The sequence below is a fragment of the Rhipicephalus sanguineus genome, chromosome 4 (genome assembly GCF_013339695.2).
Source record: "Rhipicephalus sanguineus isolate Rsan-2018 chromosome 4, BIME_Rsan_1.4, whole genome shotgun sequence".
Taxonomy (NCBI): Eukaryota; Metazoa; Arthropoda; class Arachnida; order Ixodida; family Ixodidae; genus Rhipicephalus; species Rhipicephalus sanguineus.
Genome location: NC_051179.1, coordinates 115459038 through 115476685, shown reverse-complemented (window position 1 = coordinate 115476685; position 17648 = coordinate 115459038). Strand labels below are relative to the sequence as shown.

Here is a 17648-nt window from a genome sequence, read left to right as displayed (position 1 = left end):
TTCTGCGCAGTCATCAAAGTCGCGATATTCAACGTTTTAAATTATTCAACGTATTCGGCGAAACAAACAATAGTTTGGAAGACAAAGTGCTGCAACTGGGGAGAGTGGTTTCTACATACCTGTGGCTTTCGGCTTACTGTTTGTTATGCACGAAAAACAGAAATAACGAAAGACTGAGAGTGAGCCACGCCCTGCAGAGTCGCGCCATTGGCGATGGTGGCAGCACAATGGAAACCGCACCTAAGTGATATTTCGTCATCACGGCTTTTTTTTTTTTCTGCCTTAAGTCCTCATGCAGAGAGCTTCCGAGTGTGAAGTATTTGCTAGGGCACCTCTTACGCGACATTCTGTAATGAAATTGTGTTCGCTCAGATACTTCGACTTCACGATGGACTCCAATGCAAGGATTTACTTAGCTGCGTAAAAATAATAAATGAAAGCGTAAATAACGTAACATAGTTAAGTACGCGCATGAGAGCACCATTGACTCTTTATATAGAGCCTGCTCTTAAGGACATCTGGAGGGCGTAAATAACAACTCCATATATATATATATATATATATATATATATATATATATATATATATATATATATATATATATATATATATATATATATATATATATATATATATATATATATATATATATATTGTAGCGAAGCTTATTGGAACCCTGAAGTGGGTCGTCCTCTCCGGCCCCTTCTAGTGGGTTGCCCTCTTCGGACAGAGCGCAGCTCGCGCAGAGTCGGCCCCGCCTTGACTGTCGCTGTCGATCATCTTCGCCGAGTGTCCGCCAATAAACATCTTTATAATTTGGTGGAGGGTGCTGTGCCCTTCAAACAACTACGGTCAGCATTCAATGCCCTTGGAGCTGCGATCCCGTGCCGTGCCGTCTACCATGACTCAAGATGCCGCCCAGCGAACGCCTCCCCCTGCACCAACATCCTGTCCCGGTGTCCCCCGCATCCGCGACCCTCCTGTTTTCACCGGCGCGGATGGCACCGACGTCGAGGACTGGCTCGCGATTTACGAGCGTGTCAGCGTACCCAATAAATGGGACGAGGCCGGAAAACTAGGCAACCTGGTTTTCTACCTCGCGGGTGTCGCGAGCCTATGGTACAACAACCACGCTTCCGATTTCACTACGTGGTCCGCTTTCAAGACCGCCATCGTCGACGTGTTTGGCCGCCCTGCCGTTCGTAAGCTGCAAGCTGAACAGCGTTTACGTGAACGAGCCCAGCAGTCCGGCGAGTTTCACGAGTTACATTGAAGACGTCCTGGACTTGTGCAAGAAAGCCAATGCGACCATGCCTGAGTCTGACAAGATCCGGAACGTCATGAAAGGCATCGACGACGATGCCTTCACCATGTTGCTCGCGAAAAACCCTAGCACTGTGGCTGAGGTCATCACACTGTGCCAAAGCTACGAGGAGCTGCGCCGGCAGCGGCTGATGACGCGTCGACCTCCATCACGCGACGCCGATCTCGCTGGCATGTCGGCCATTTCGGACCACTCCGTCTTGCTCGCCGAAATCAAGTCCTTCGTGCGCGAGGAGATTGCCCGCCAGTTCTCTCTACTGGCATTCGCTCACCCGCAGCCTGTTGAACAGCCGTCGAGCACACTGCTGCCTCCCCTACGTCGGGCTATTGAGCAGGAAATCGCAGAGGTCATGCCGGAATACCACCAGCCCCCTCGGGCGACTGTGCCGCTCAGTTACGCGCAAGTTGTCGCCAGGCCGCCTCCAGCGATTCCTGTGGTTCCCCCACATACTTACGCCGGAGCCGTCGCAAGGCCTCAGGCCTTCGAAGAGAGTGTGCCGGCTGCGTACGCCGACGTCATCCATACGCCACGACTGCAGCCCACCATGCAGTCATATCAGCAGCCATCCCGTCCCTCGCGTCCTGCGACATGGATGGGACCTAGCCCGGCAAGCCGATGGCGCACTTCCGACAACCGCCCCATCTGCTTTGCGTGCGGTTGCGCCGGTCATGTCGCCCGCTATTGCAATCGCATGCAGGCGCCTCGATTCGGATCGACCGTCACCAGCCAGTCCAGCCGCCCATACTACGAGCCGCCGCCTATGTCACCGACGTCAAGCCCGTCTCCATCTACCCGCCGTTCGCCGTCCCCAAGACGCCGCTCACTGTCACCGATGCGGCCCCGCCCGGTCGCGCGCGACCAGGAAAACTAGTCGTCGCAGTCCAAGAGGCAAGGGCTGCGACGCTATCGAACTGCCAAAGCCCTCAGCATAGCCCATCGAACGTAGTAGACGTGTTTGTAGATGGCGTGCGCACATTGGCCCTTCTGGACACTGGAGCTGCCGCATCCGTTATGGACGCTAAATTTAGCCGACTACTACGAAAAGTGACGACGCCGCTTTCCGGGCTCTCCCTCCGTACAGCCAGCGCCCAAAGTATTCACCCGACAGCGGTGTGTACAGCCCGTGTCATCATTCAGGACGCTCTGTACGCCGTCGAATTCATCGTCATTTCTTCATGCTCTCACGACGTCATCCTGGGTTGGGATTTTCTCGCTCGCCACGATGCCGTAATTCGTTGCGCACCAGCCGAAATCGAGCTCTCACCATTCTCCAATTTGACGCCGGCGAATAGTCCATCGGCTACGACCAAGGTACTCGTCAAAGACGACACAACAGTTCCTGCAAACTCGTCAACGGCTGTGTCCGTCTGTCGCACCGGTCTCTCCGACACCGTTGCACTCCTTTCTCCCTCTGACCGCGTTTTCACCAGGAAAGGTTTGCTGGTGCCATTTGCGACCGTGCAAGTCACTCAGGGCGACACCGATATTTTCGTTACGAACCCATCCCCGTACATTGTTACGTTGGTGCGAGGGGAATGTCTCGGCAGAGCGGAAGCCCTCGAAGACGCACAAGTTATGGACGCACCGGGTGACACGCACTGTGCCAGCTCCCGTACGCTCAGTGCTGTTACCACATCCGACTCGTCACCCGCTGACGTGTTTGCTTCCTCCATTGCTGACAACCTTACGTCGGTCCAGCGTTCCCAGCTTCTGTGCCTGTTGGAAGAATTTCGTTCTTCGTTCGATGTCGCGCAAACTTCTCTCGGCCGCACGTCTGCTGTCACGCATCGCATCGAGACTGGCGCCCAACCACCACTGCGGCAACGTCCATATCGCGTGTCGCCAACAGAGCGTCGTGTAATTACCGAGCAAGTCGAAGACATGCTTCGCCGCGATGTTATTCGACCCTCAAACAGCCCATGGGCGTCTCCAGTCGTTCTCGTTGCGAAGAAGGACGGCTCTGTGCGGTTTTGCGTGGACTACCGACGACTCAATAAGATCACCCGAAAAGACGTTTATCCCCTCCCTCGAATAGACGACGCCATTGACAGCCTGCAAGGAGCAGAATTCTTTTCATCGCTCGATTTGCGCTCAGGGTACTGGCAAGCCCCCATGGCTGATGACGCTCGACCGAAGACAGCGTTTGTCACACCCGACGGCTAGTACGAATTCAACGTAATGCCGTTTGGGCTGTGTAATGCGCCCGCGACCTTTGAGCGCATGATGGACACCGTTCTGCGCAACTTGAAATGGCACACGTGCCTGTGCTACCTCGACGACGTCGTCGTTTTCGCCCCGGACTTCTCCACGCATCTTCAACGTCTGCGGCTTGTTTTGACGCGTTTGAGCGACGCCGGGCTACAACTGAACCTAAAGAAGTGCCGATTTGCAGCAAGGCAGCTGACAATACTAGGCTACGTCGTATCCAAGGACGGAATTCTCCCCGATCCAGCCAAGCTTCGGGCCGTGACAGAGTTCCCCAAACCTACGTCCGTCAAAGAACTGCGCAGTTTCGTAGGACTATGCTCCTACTTTCGGCGCTTCATACGAAACTTCGCGACCATCATATCGCCGCTGACGAAGCTCCTTGGCAGCAACGGGCCCCTCAATACGTGGTCGTCAGAGTGCGACGCCGCTTTCGCGAAGCTCCGTCGTTTGTTGACGTCTCCTCCGATACTAAGCCACTACGACCCTGCGGCCCCTACAGAGGTACACACGGACGCCAGCGGTGTGGGCCTCGGCGCTGTCCTTGCACAGCGCAAACCTGGGTTTCCGGAATATGTCGTGGCATATGCAAGTCGCACGCTTACTAAAGCCGAGACCAATTACACCGTCACGGAGAAAGAATGCCTGGCAATCATCTGGGCCCTTACGAAGTTCCGACCTTATTTGTATGGTCGCCCATTTGATGTCGTCACCGACCATCATGCGCTGTGCTGGTTGTCGTCATTGAAAGATCCCTCAGGCCGTCTCGCCCGTTGGGCACTTCGCCTGCAAGACTACGACATCCGCGTACTGTACCGCAACGGACGCCAGCATGCTGACGCCGACGCCCTGTCGCGCTCTCCCTTGCCTGACGACAGTGCCCACAGCTCAGTATCTCCCCTTGCCGTTTCTTCCATCGACATTCAAACCATCGCTACCGAACAGCGCAAGGATCGCTGGATTGCCTCGCTGATAGACTTGCTGACTGATCCGTCGGCAACACCACCCACTCGCGCGTTGCGTCGTCAACTCCACCATTTCGCCGTTCGCGACGACCTCCTCCACCGACGCAACTACAGCGGCGACGGCCGCCAGTGGCCACTAGTAATACCCCGAAGTCTGCGTTCTGACATATGCGAGTCGTTCCACTCTGATCCGCAGCGTGCGCATTCTGGGGTATCGAAAACTTACCACCGCATCCGCCAACGGTACTTTTGGCGAGGGATGTACCGCTACGTGCAGAAGTTCGTCCGCTCCTGCATCGATTGTCAGCGCCGCAAGACTTCAACGCACCTGTCGCCGACAGGTCTGCAACCTCTACCTTGCCCTGACCGGCCGTTTGGGCGTGTTGGCATCGATTTGTATGGGCCACTTCCTCTGACGTCCGCTGGTAACCGCTGGGCCATCGTCGCTGTAGACCACCTCACGCGATACGCCGAAACTGCCGCCCTCCCAGCGGCTACAGCGCGCGATGTGGCCTCCTTCCTGCTCCACCGATTCATGCTACGTCACGGTCCACCTCAGGAGCTGCTCAGTGATCGAGGCCGTGTCTTCTTGTCAGAAGTCGTCGAAGCCATTCTAAAGGAGTGCAACGTTGTTCACCGCAAAACTACTGCCTACCACCCGCAGACGAATGGCCTCACCGAACGCTTTAACCGTACGCTCGGCGACATGCTCTCCATGTACGTCGCCGCCGATCAGACCAATTGGGATGCCATTCTGCCCTTCGTCACCTACGCCTACAATACCGCCGCTCAGAGCACCACTGGTTTTTCTCCCTTTTTCTTATTGTATGGCAGGCACCCCTCGCACACAATCGACACAATCCTTCCATACAAGCCGGATCGGTCTGAGTGTGCGCCGATTTCTGCTACCGCCCGACTTGCTGAAGAGTGTCGCGAACTTGCCAAGACCTTCACTACGCATGACCAAGAGCGGCAGAGGAGCATTAGCGGTGACAGAATCACTTCTGAGCCGACGTTCCTCCCTGGAGCGCTCGTATGGCTCTCGATCCCTACCACTGCACCTGGCCTCTCTTCAAAACTACTGCCCAAATACGAAGGCCCCTACCGTGTCATTGAACGCACATCTCCTGTAAACTACCTGATCGAACCCATCGATCCATCCTCGGACATGCGCCGTCGAGAGCGCGACATTGTAAACGTGGAGCGCCTCAAGGCGTACCATGACCCGCTCATTGTGACAAGTTGTTAGGTCGCCAGGCGGCTCCCTCTTCGCACCCGGAGTAATTGTAGCGAAGCTTATTGGAACCCTGAAGTGGGTCGTCCTCTCCGGCCCCTTCTAGTGGGTTGCCCTCTTCGGACAGAGCGCAGCTCGCGCAGAGTCGGCCCCGCCTTGACTGTCGCTGTCGATCATTTTCGCCGAGTGTCCGCCAATAAACATCTTTATAATATATATATATATATATATATATATATATGTATATATATATATATATATATATATATATATATATATATATATATATATATACATATATATATATATATATATATATATATATACACAATCAATTGTAATGGCTCTAACAGCTTGTACAACATTTTCCTTGTTTGTGATGAGCGCTGCATGGCGGTAGTTGAGCACCCGCGTTAATTAGTTAATTTTCCTTTGAGTCAAACATTTTGGTTTTCCGAGTACCAATGATCACCGTAGCCAACATAGTGTCTCTAACCTATGCTCTGGAGCTACTGTGTGCTATCCGAGTCATAAACGAGCGCTTAACAGGGATCATGCTGAACGTTCCCAGTCAGGGTAAGGACAATGCCTGTGTGGATCGTGCTAATTCTCACCACTGTCCGCACTTCAGCCTCTGTAAGTCCTTGGCATATCACCTGTGTCTCTTGCTAAGGTAAACCTTTCGTCGAAACTCGGTAATTATTTACGGCAATGAAGAAATGTACCATTGTGATTTCGAGGGCTCTCAATACCGTACCAACACGAGCTACACACAGCGTCTCCGCAGGTTGACTTCCGTACGCGCCTCGTCTTATTTAGATAACTGCCGCCGCTGCACCGACAGCAGCATCATACGGGTGAAGCATGTGAGAGTGGACGAGGGTTTAACTGCTAAAGGTGCGGCAACATCCATAAACCCACATCAACTTACGAGGATGTCGATTCGGCCGAAGTTCTTTACCGTCTCTTGAACAACATGAGCAACGTCGTCTTCATTTGTCACGTCTCCTCTAGTCACCAGAACCTGTCAAGGAGAATAAGAAAGCATCCAGAGTTGAAGAGGAGTTGGCCTAATTATATTGCGCTGTGGTGAAAATACATAACACGGCATAGAAAAATGTACACGGGCGCCATAGTTCTGCGGATCTCCAGCACGTGATGGCTGCTAAAGAACCATCACACGATGTACACAAGAAGAAGACAGGATGGGACTGGCGATCTATCCTATCCCGTCTTCTTCGTGTTGTTTCCTTGATTCTCAGTTTGCGACACAAATATTTCGTGCCAGAGGGTCCGGCAAAAGCGACTCTTTCCCTCGGTACCAAGTGCCCGCAGTGTTGACCTTGCGCGGCAAAGAAGTCACGGTTGGCGTTCTTCATACCTTCATGTCAAGAGCAAAGAAAGGACTCAGGACGACCGAACACTCGAGGACACAGCCTTCTCTCCTCGTCGACGACACTTTGCGGTGAACATATATATATATATATATATATATATATATATATATATATATATATATATATATATATATATATATATATATATATATATTGTAAGGAAGGCAGCGGCGCTCGCGCAAGGTCGTGCGCTAGGCAAGCGGTGGAAGACAACGACGAAGGAGCAGAATAGAACAGCCGGCCTAGCGTACGCTTGCGTTAAAAGCTTAGTTCGCGGAGTTGACTGGAGTCTGTGCGCTTCAGAGGTCTTGGAAATGTTCTCTGCTGCCGGGGCCATATCAGTGGATCGATGTTCAAGAGTCTCAGACGATCAAAGAGTCCCCACAGAGTCAGTCATTGTGACATTTGCCGTTGTAAATAGGCCCACAGAGATTAAGGCGTGGCCCTTAATATATAGAGTTGAAGCACTTGCTCCCCGTCCACTGCAATGCGTTCAGTGTTGGCGATATGGTCACTCCATTAAGGGATGCCGATCATCTCCTCGATGCCGCATATGCGGAGAAGACCATGACACTAAAACATGTGCTTCTCAAAGCGAAAGATGCTGTCTTTGTCAAGGTTCCCACCCAGCCGATCATTCAAACTGCCTAGCGAGGGCTCAAGAGCTTCAAATTTTAGAAATTATAGAGAGAAAGCGATGCTTATGGCGCGAAGCTCGAGCTATAGTATTAGAGAGATCCTGCAGATACGCTGACGCTGCTGCTCGTCATTCGCAAGCCATGGATACAACTATAGGCGAGGTTGTAGCCGCTGCTGTTGAGAAGGCAATGTCGAAAGCACTGAGCGCACGTTTTGAAAATCTTTCAGAGACAACCGGACAAGTTATGACAGATCATATGACACAAATCTTGAAATTTGCAGGGCGAACTGCACTTCATACAGGCGTCATGCACAACCATGAGGAACTAACAGAGGATCCTGTGATAGGAGGGTGGTACTATCTCGGAGACCACTTCCCAAAGCATAGAAAGTATGGATATGGATATTAGAGCCAGTAAACGTCGAGCTGCCCCTTACTCCCCGAAATCCGTTCTTTTACATAGACTGAAAACAAAAAAATGTCAAGATCACAGTACATCGAAGAAGGAAGATTTCTTAAAAGACAGCATTCTCCAGAAAGCTGTTGAAACTGCTGGTTTACAGTCAACATAGGTTCAATAAAAGTACTGCAGTGGAATTGCCGATAAATGTTTTCAGCAGCAACTGATTTGTTACACCTTTGTGGAGAACTTTCTTCTGATTTAGTTCTATTACAAGAAACCTGGCTTTCTACAGAAAAAAAGTTTCAGTCTAAATAACTACCATTGCTTTCGTTTGGATCGCCGTTCTTGTAGAGGAGGCTTAGCGTGTTTTATCTCTAAAAACATCTGCCATAAAGCGAAGATTACCCATCATTCCATATCTACAGAAAGTGAAATATTGGCAGTCGACGTAAATATTCCTGGCTATACACCGTTTTCCATAGTCAATGTATATTTTCCTGCAGGCGTTATGAGTACTAATTCTTTGGATTCCGCACTAGCAGCATGCAGAAAGAACATAATAATAGGAGGAGATTTTAACTCTCACCGCATATCGTGGGGTTACCGATCCGATGCCTCTGGTAAACGGCTGCTAGAATGGTCCAGCTTGAATGGTCTTCAATGTTTAAATTCCAGAAGCCCCACCTATTTATCTGGCCTATCACGTTCTGTCATAGAGCTGACCTTTACAAGCTCCGGTTGCATCATTTCTTCTTGGTCTGCCATCACATCGGCCACAAACAGTGATCACCAACCAATACTTTGTTGAAATAGTGTGCCCACTTACGTCATTAACAAATGTGTTCGCAATTATGTCAATTACAACAAATTTAAAGATTCATTACGGTCACTCTTAAACAAACAGACAGGACTAAGTGACCAAGTAAAGGCACTTAATTGCTGTCAACTGTTAGGAGATAGTATGAAAAAAGCTAAATTCAGTGTGCAGTCAACTAAAGGCGGCGCTCATGCGCCATGGTGGAATCCTGACTGTGATCGCGACTACAGGCGACGTAAAGCAGCTTGGAAGAAATTACTTTAAAACCAGTGCCCACGTAACTGGAAAGATTATAAATATGCTGCTGCAACATTTAAACAGACGATTGACAAAGCCAAAGAAGATTATAACTCGAAACGATACAGTTATATGTCAGAGACAAAAATAAGAAAGCATTATTTAGGTTTCTGAGACACAAAAAGATTGTTCCGCGACCAGTAAATTTAGAATCAGCTTGTTTATCAGTCGCAGAATTGGTTCAATCACTGGAAAGAGTTGCGAAATGATTGGAGTGTCGCTTCACATCGGTGTTACCCTACCATTTGTCTGTTACAGAAAAAGCCAACGAATATAAGGCAGCGACCTTAGAAGAAATAACGGAAGCAGTAAAGTCACTGCCAGGCTCAGCACCGGGCCCAGATAATATAACTGCAGCCATGATAAAAATTATGTTTGATTTATCTCCCATCGATCTCTGTAACTTTCTAAATTTTTCTATAGAAAATGCCTGGATTCACCCAGATTGGAAAGTTGCCAAAGTAGTACCGCTGCTTAAAAAACAGGGCGCTGTTTATGCAATAGATAACATTCGGCCTATTTCCCTCACGTCGAATCTCGTAAAACTAATAGAGCGATTATTTATGGACATCTTGAAGAATGGATTGAAGCAAAACATATAGTGAATGAATTGCAAATTGTATTCCACCCTGGACGCTCTATTTCGTGTGCCCATGGTGATTTGGAAAGTAGAATTAAACTTGCTCGGCACAAAAAACAGTATGCCGCCCTAGTGACCTTAGATATTGCGAAGGCATATGACAGCGTAGAACATGCCATCTTGATTAGTAAACTCCAAAGTGTAAATGTTCCTGAGTATATAATTGCATTGCTACAAAATTTTCTAAGTTGACGCACATTTTATTGCTCGCAGAACGGGTTATCTTCTCAAAAATAGAAACAAACAAGGGGCGTTCCTCAAGGGTCAGTTCTCTCGCCCAATTTATTCAATATATTAGTACTAAGTTCATTTCCTTCGCGCAACGACGTGCAAGTGTATGCATACACGGATGACATTGCATTCTTTGCATCTTCCAGTGATATACATTCGCTGTACAACATTCTACAGCCATACTTGAATGAGATCGAAATATGGCTTAATGACCTGAATTATAACAAAAGTGCTCTTCTTGCTTTTCCATTGACTTTTCCCGTGCATATCGCACTTATGTACGGCCACGCCTTTATTCCACAGGTCGATTCATTAAAATATTTGGGTATACGATATACGCCTAATCTTAATTGGAGCTCGCACATTGAGTACATTGCAGCTAAAGGTTTACGTGCAATTGGATTATTAAGACGAATCAGCAGCACTCGTTTTGGAATGCGTAGAAAAACATTGTTAATGATCTATTGCATGTACGTCCGCCAAATATCAGAGTTTGGATGCATTTTGTTCTGTGGGGGACCTGCTTATAAATTACGCCCTCTTCTAACTATGGAACGTGAGGCATTACGTTTATGTCTCGCACTTCCAAAATTTATAGCTAATAATATACTTTACCATGAAACAAATCTGCCATGTCTTCAAACTAGGTTTAGAATTTTAACAGTTCAAACATTTCTAAACATATATGCCTCCCAACACAGACGCTCCGAATATGTATTTCTTAAAGAGCCGTCCACATTTTTGAAAGTGAATGGTCTCACTACATCGCCCTCAAATAATTTTCGTGCAAAAGCTCCTGGAGCCATTACAAGTGGCATTTAGTGATACAATCTACCCAAACGCACTCAAACACACAGCAGTAATAGAATATGATGACATATTTCCAACAAATGCTAAGTTATTGCTCATTAGATATTTAAATGGGTTGTTGAAAGACCACCTTAAAAACGTACGGATAAATTCAGTAATAGCCACAGATGCTTCTGTTACTGATGAGAAGGCAGGGGTGGGAATTTATTCAGCAGCACTAAATTGGTCATTTTCCCTTCGTTTACCCGACTACACACCAATATTCCAGGCAGAATTAATCGCAATTATTCTTGCTTTGCGAAAACTCCCAGCACATATCTCTTCAGCAGTTATATTAACGGATTCCTTTGTGTGTGTACGGCATTAACAGTGCCACAGCCGTCGAGCTGCCTAACAGAACTTTACTCATATATGCCCAATCACGTACGGCACGTCCGGTTGGTTTGAGTACCAGGCCACACTGGACTGATATTAAATGAAGCGGCGGACACTCTGGCGGCAGCATCCCTTCAAGGAACGGTCATAGATGTTCTGAGGCCGTCTTCTAATAACACGATCGCATGATTCCGAAATTTTTGTCTGCAAGAGGAACGTACTAAATCTTCTGTCCTAAACAACACATATTTTCAGCACCTTAGGTTTTCGTGGAATAGCACATGGTGTAGTACAAGGCAATTAGAAGTAACGTTAAAGACTGCGATGCAGAATACAGTCACTAAATTTTTATTTACACAAGGCTGGTTTCATTCCATCCCCTAACTGTAATTATTGTAATCAAGCAGAAACAATAGAGCACTACTTCACAGAATGTCGAAGATACGAAAACATAAGGCAAAGATTTCTAAAACCTCCTTTTCAAAAACTTGGCCTTGAGCTTTCCACATCGGCATTACTCTCCCTGGGGGCGTTGGCACTGGGACAATGCAACAGGGGTATATATGATGTCATATTCATTTATATTAAAGAAACAAAGAGACGGCCATGTTAATATTATAAGTAAAAATATATCATTTCGTTCCCTTACTTAAATTTCTGTAATTGCTTATTTATTTAATTCTATTATTTAACAATCGTTTAATTACCATTTCATTAAAAAAGAAAAAAATCAAAATTGCCCCAACATTTTTTTTTACTATAAATTATCTTTTTCGCATATTCCTTTCATTTTATTTTTTCACAAAGTGTACTACCGCACGCTTCGTGGCCGATCCCCCGTAGTGGGTTGAGCTATTCCCCCAACCGACCGACCGACCGACCAACCAACCAACCAACCAACGAACCAACGGCCATTGTCTCTGTTCTCTTCCTTTACAATGGAGAAGTCGACGAAAACAAAGTGTTACGTCCCCGCTTCTTCGTCCATGGCACCCGCCAACGTGCAGCCGCATTAAGCGCGAGTTGAGGACGGCGTCCAGGCCTCCTCGGCAGCTGCTCACCTGCCGCCAGTGCCACCACCGTTCAGAGACGGAGACTAGCCGACGCCCGTTCACCGAAGCCGGCGGTTCACCGACGCCGTGATACCTGTTCACGAGCAGGGACGCCGTCCACGCGTCCTTGACCATGGATTCATCCACTGTGAGGACCGGGACCGCCGCGTACACCGTGGACGCCACCCATGGCTCGTCGGGCGCCTCAACCGACAACGGCGCGGAACTCACCCTCTCCCCTTCACCTCTCCACTTTCCCTCTCCCCTTCCCCTCTCCACTTTCCCTCTCCCCTTCGCCTCTCCACTCTCCCTCTCCACTTTCCCTTTCCACTCTTCCTCTGAAACGCGGGCTAGACATGCCGAAATTCTCTCCTGCGCAACGCCGCGATGAGTTCGAGCGCATGCGCGTCCCCTCCCCTTCTCCCTCCTCTCCTACGCTGCCCCCCTCTCGTCCGCCTGTCGACCGCGTTCCCCGCTCGCCCTGTGAGAATTAACGGCCAGGCTAGATGGAAGATACGACGCGCGTAGCGTCCCTCTTCGCGTTCCACGACGCGAGGTCGGTAGCATGCCCAACGAACGCCAACGGAACGCGATCGTGCAAGTGCTCCGGCTTCGCATCGCCTCATGGTCCCCTTTAGAGGGAGATGGTGTAATTTTTATTCCAAATGACTACAAATAACATCCGCTATACTTTCCTTTTCCACCTGCCGGCGTCACGTAGCACGTGATCTATTTACGAGCTGACAGCTGACCAATAATCCCTCGCTATGAATGAAAGAAAAAAAATATCACAGCATATCCACGGGGTGAATGATGATGAGTGGGGTGAAGCTACGGAGGGAATCATCTGTAAACCGTGAAACTCTTCCGTGAAATGCGCCCAGTACATAATATAAAGAGTGTGAAACATCGTGTATATATTAAACATCAAACTTTTATTGTACTGTTGGTTTACGTGGTCCCTTCATTATCACTTGTGATCGGTGAAATGCAAGGAAGAAGTCCGCTCCCGAGCGAAAGAGCGCCAAGAGCGACCGCATTCCCCGCTCGCCCTGTGCGAATTAAAGGCAAGGCTAGAGGGAAGACAGGACGCGCGTTCCACGACGCGAGGTCGGTAGCATGCCCAACGAAAGCCAACGGAACGCGATCGTGCAAGTGCTCCGGCTTCGCATCGCCTCATGATTCCATTTAGCGTCCCAAAACCAAACATATTGCTCAAGGTGTGCCTTGCGTTTTTCGTAGAAATAATTTCTTTATCATGTACATTAAGACGAAAAGTTGAAAGCTCACTAGAGTGTATCGCCCGCAAAGTATGTCTTTTAGTGTGATTTAACTCTCGTACGGCAGGGTCCTCGCGCCGTTGCCGGTCCACCTCGCCCGTTGACGATCGGGCGAGGTGGCTACATGCAACTACTACTACTACACTTTAAGAAAAACATCTGGCGTTCTTTCGTTCTGCTTTTACAAAACATCTGGCGTCTTTCGTTGGTTTATTTCATCAATCAACGGCGTTTTGAACAAAATTTTTATTGTTTAATCACGCACAGGAGAAATCTCACCAGGCACTACCTTGGAGGTAAACAATGGCTGCTAATGGCAATGAGAGACAGAAGAAGTCGGCTTTTAGCTAACACTTACACTTCTACTTCTACTAACGTTTCCTACTGAAACATGCCAATGGCTGCTAATGGGGGAATGAGAGACAGAAGAATTCGGCTTTTAGTTAACGCGCACGCTGCGAATTTTTTTATTGTTCAACAACGCACAGGAGAAATCTCCCACCGGCACCACCTTGGAGGTCAAAGCGTAAGACTTGTTACTCACTACTACGACCACGACGACTACGAGGGACGAACGGGTGCCGCCTTAAGGAGCTTCGCCCCTAAAAAGATTACCTCTAAGGGCTCGTTTTTCTTTGATATATGTTGTTACGAGAGGCACCAGGGTCTCACGGATAGCATGACACGAGGGCCAAAGGACTGGGCTGAGAGATCCAGGCAGTGGCAAGTCAAAAGGTAGCCAACGAAAAAAAAGTTTAATACGTGACGAGGACAAAGCACAAACAAAGCGTGTGGAAGAAGAAGCCCCCGGCACTAGACGCGCCGGCTTTTTATCGGCACTCAGACGCTAAGGAGGGCGCAGCTCCGCTGTTCGAAACGTCCGGCGTCTCTGAGGAACGCGTCCAGTGTCTGTGAGATGGACGCCAGCAAACAAGAGAGCACTGCACAGGGGGTCGCGCATTCTGCACATTAATGCAGCATGGTTCTGAGGCACTTTCCCAGGTAGTCGTGCTCGGGGTCCAGCCTGTCAGAGCCCTTACGGTGGTGGGTTCATAACAATATATATATATATATATATATATATATATATATATATATATATATATATATATATATATATATATATATATATATATATATTCTGAGTAAAAATATGCAATTTTCGTAAGTGTGCTCCTTCATTTCTTCAACTACATGTGCACCGGACCTTCAGAACTTTCTTTTGAATTATATATATATAAAAACAATAAAGTGCTAACAAAGGACCCGGAAGTAAAAGTTGAAAAAAAAAATCAAGCACGTAGGAAAAATTGTTCAGTAAAGGACTGACGTTTCGGCCGCGGGACCGGCCTTCGTCCGACGAAGGCCGGTCCCGCGGCCGAAACGTCAGTCCTTTACTGAACAATTTTTCCTACGTGCTTGATTTTTTTTTCAATATATATATATATATATATATATATATATATATATATAATATATATATATGCGCATGAGAGCACCATTGACTCTTTATATAGAGCCTGCTCTTAAGGACATCTGGAGGGCATAAATAACATCCACATATATATATATATATATATATATATATATATATATATATATATATATATATATATATATATATATATATATATATATATATGCCGACGCGCTTCACCGCTTGTCAGTTGATCGACGGTCGACGATCTGTTCGCAACCATCAGTGTATTGCTGTAGTTTGACTTTCAGTTTCCCGGCCACAAGTTCGGCCAAATAAATATATATATATATATATATATACACATATATATATATATATATATATATATATATATATATATATATATATATATATATATATATATATATATATACGCATTGCTTAATACCATCAAGCTCTCGTTAATTTGGTCATGCTTGGCCGCAACCAGGCTAATTCGGATTACCCTTGGAGCGAGCCGAGCGCGAAGCGCCGCAGAGGATCAAAAAGGGCATTCGCGGACAGCTGAAACGGCCGCGTGCTTTCAGAAAGGCGTCGTCCTATAATGATTGTTGGGTTTCAACGTCCCAGACCCACGATATTGCCACGTGGTCGTGACGTCGACGAAGGCAGCAGTTAGCACGTCCGAGATGAAACTCTTTATTTGGCCGAACTTGTGGCCGGGAAACTGAAAGTCAAACTACAGCAATACACTGATGGTTGCGAACAGATCGTCGACCGTCGATCAACTGACAAGCGGTGAAGCGTGTCGGCATTTATACATGTGGCGTCGAATATTCCAGCGTTATCGCTGGTTGTCGCGCAAGGTCTAGAATAAGCCCGAGTGTTGGCGTCTGTGTGAGACTTGCAAACTCCTTCAAGATGACCTTATAGTTAAAGGCACGGGAAGCGATTACATTCACATATAAAGTCTACTTTTACCTGCACCAGTTGAAGCGTTGTCATAGGATCGAATGTTGATATTGTCACAAGCGGAACATTGGCAAAACGGGACAGCCTGTTAGTGTTAGATTAAACGAGCATCGCGCGGACACGGCGAAGAAATTACGGGGAGCAGTGGCACAGCTTTTTAATGTAGCAGGTCACAACTTCAACGACCTCAAATTTTATATCCTTCGGTCAAACTTCCGGTCCCCAAGTGACAGAAAATATACACAGTCATACCTCATTACCAAGTTGAATACACTCCAGCAAGCAGGTATAACGTTTCAAAAGGGGCTCTTGAATCCATCCAATATGGTATGTACACAACAAAAACCAATGAGTGTTAAGCTTCTAGAAATTTCTAACCAACCAATGTTAAGTGGTGCTTCGTTTTGACAGACAGCCATAATTCAGCGAAACGTTCCCCCCGGCCTCACACACACCTCTATTTTTTTTCATGGAATACCTCTTTCCTTTTCACTCAACCAGAGAGAGAGGTTTATTTACAGAAAGGCAAAGAGGTCGGACTGAGCGATAGTGTGCTCTAGCCTTCTACTCTACACCGGGAGAGGGAAAAGGGGAAGAAAAAGAGTGATGGATAACGATGATGAGTTAGGGAGGTCAGCCCCGTCAAGTTGGTGAAATGCTATAGTCGTACATCCAGTCCAGTTGTTTGTAGGAAGGCTATGACCGCTCTTACGAACACAGTTGCACTGTTGGCGTCAGGCCAAGGGCTCAACAAAACCTCATCAGTTAATGACCAATTGCGAAATCGTTGGGTAGAGGAAATCAGTTTCCCTCTTTCCCGTGCGTATGCTGAACAGCTACAAAATGCTCAAGTGCTCAAGTGTTTCTGGCAGTTGACAGTGATTACAGTTGAGATCGGTGTCATTACAGCCGATATGTGCATAATGTCTTATGAAGGTCACACCAAGACGAATCCGGTGAATCATGCTTGCGTTGTCTCGTTTTAATTTACGAGGCATGCAGAACCTCACTCCCGGGTCTCATTTGTGCAATCGCCGGTGTCGTCGCTCTGGTTTGGTCCAGTGCTCAAGTGGGAAGTTGCGCATTACGCAGCGAAGCAGGGCGTTCGTGTCTGGTCGTAAAAACTCAATGCGCACTTCACAGGCGCTGTTTAAGGCTCTTTTAGCTTCAGCGTCTTCCCCTTCGTCTTCCATCTCAACACAGTACGCAGGAATCCACTGGAAGGTGACGAGGTGGTCATTTGTTGAAGCGACGTGAAGCTCTGCAATTTCTATAGCCAAAGGGTAATACAGACATTACACAAATGGGACCCCGAAATGAGGTTTTGTATGCCTCGTAAATTAAAACGACACAACACAAGTATGATTCACCGAATTCGTCTTGGTGTGGCCTTCACAAGACGTTATGCACATATCATCGGCTGCAGTGACACCGGTCCCAACTGTGATCACTGTCAAGTGCCAGAAACACTTGAGCACATATTTTGTACCTGCCCAGCATACGCACGCGAACGACAGAAACTGATTTCCTCGACTGAAGGAGTACATAATAGGCCATTAACTGATGAGGTTGTGTTGGGCCCATGG

The 17648-nt window shown here is 47.7% G+C and overlaps 1 protein-coding gene across 1 annotated transcript in view; it reads right to left on the bottom strand.

Annotated features, from left to right (window-relative positions):
- LOC119391529 (glucose 1-dehydrogenase 2) overlaps positions 1–17648 on the bottom strand; it is an 85281-nt gene that overhangs the window by 29579 nt on the left and 38054 nt on the right. Inside the window, exon 3 of the mRNA XM_037659207.2 lies at positions 6660–6752. Within this exon, the coding sequence (XP_037515135.1) occupies positions 6660–6752 (93 nt within the window). The remainder of the gene's footprint in view (positions 1–6659; positions 6753–17648) is intronic.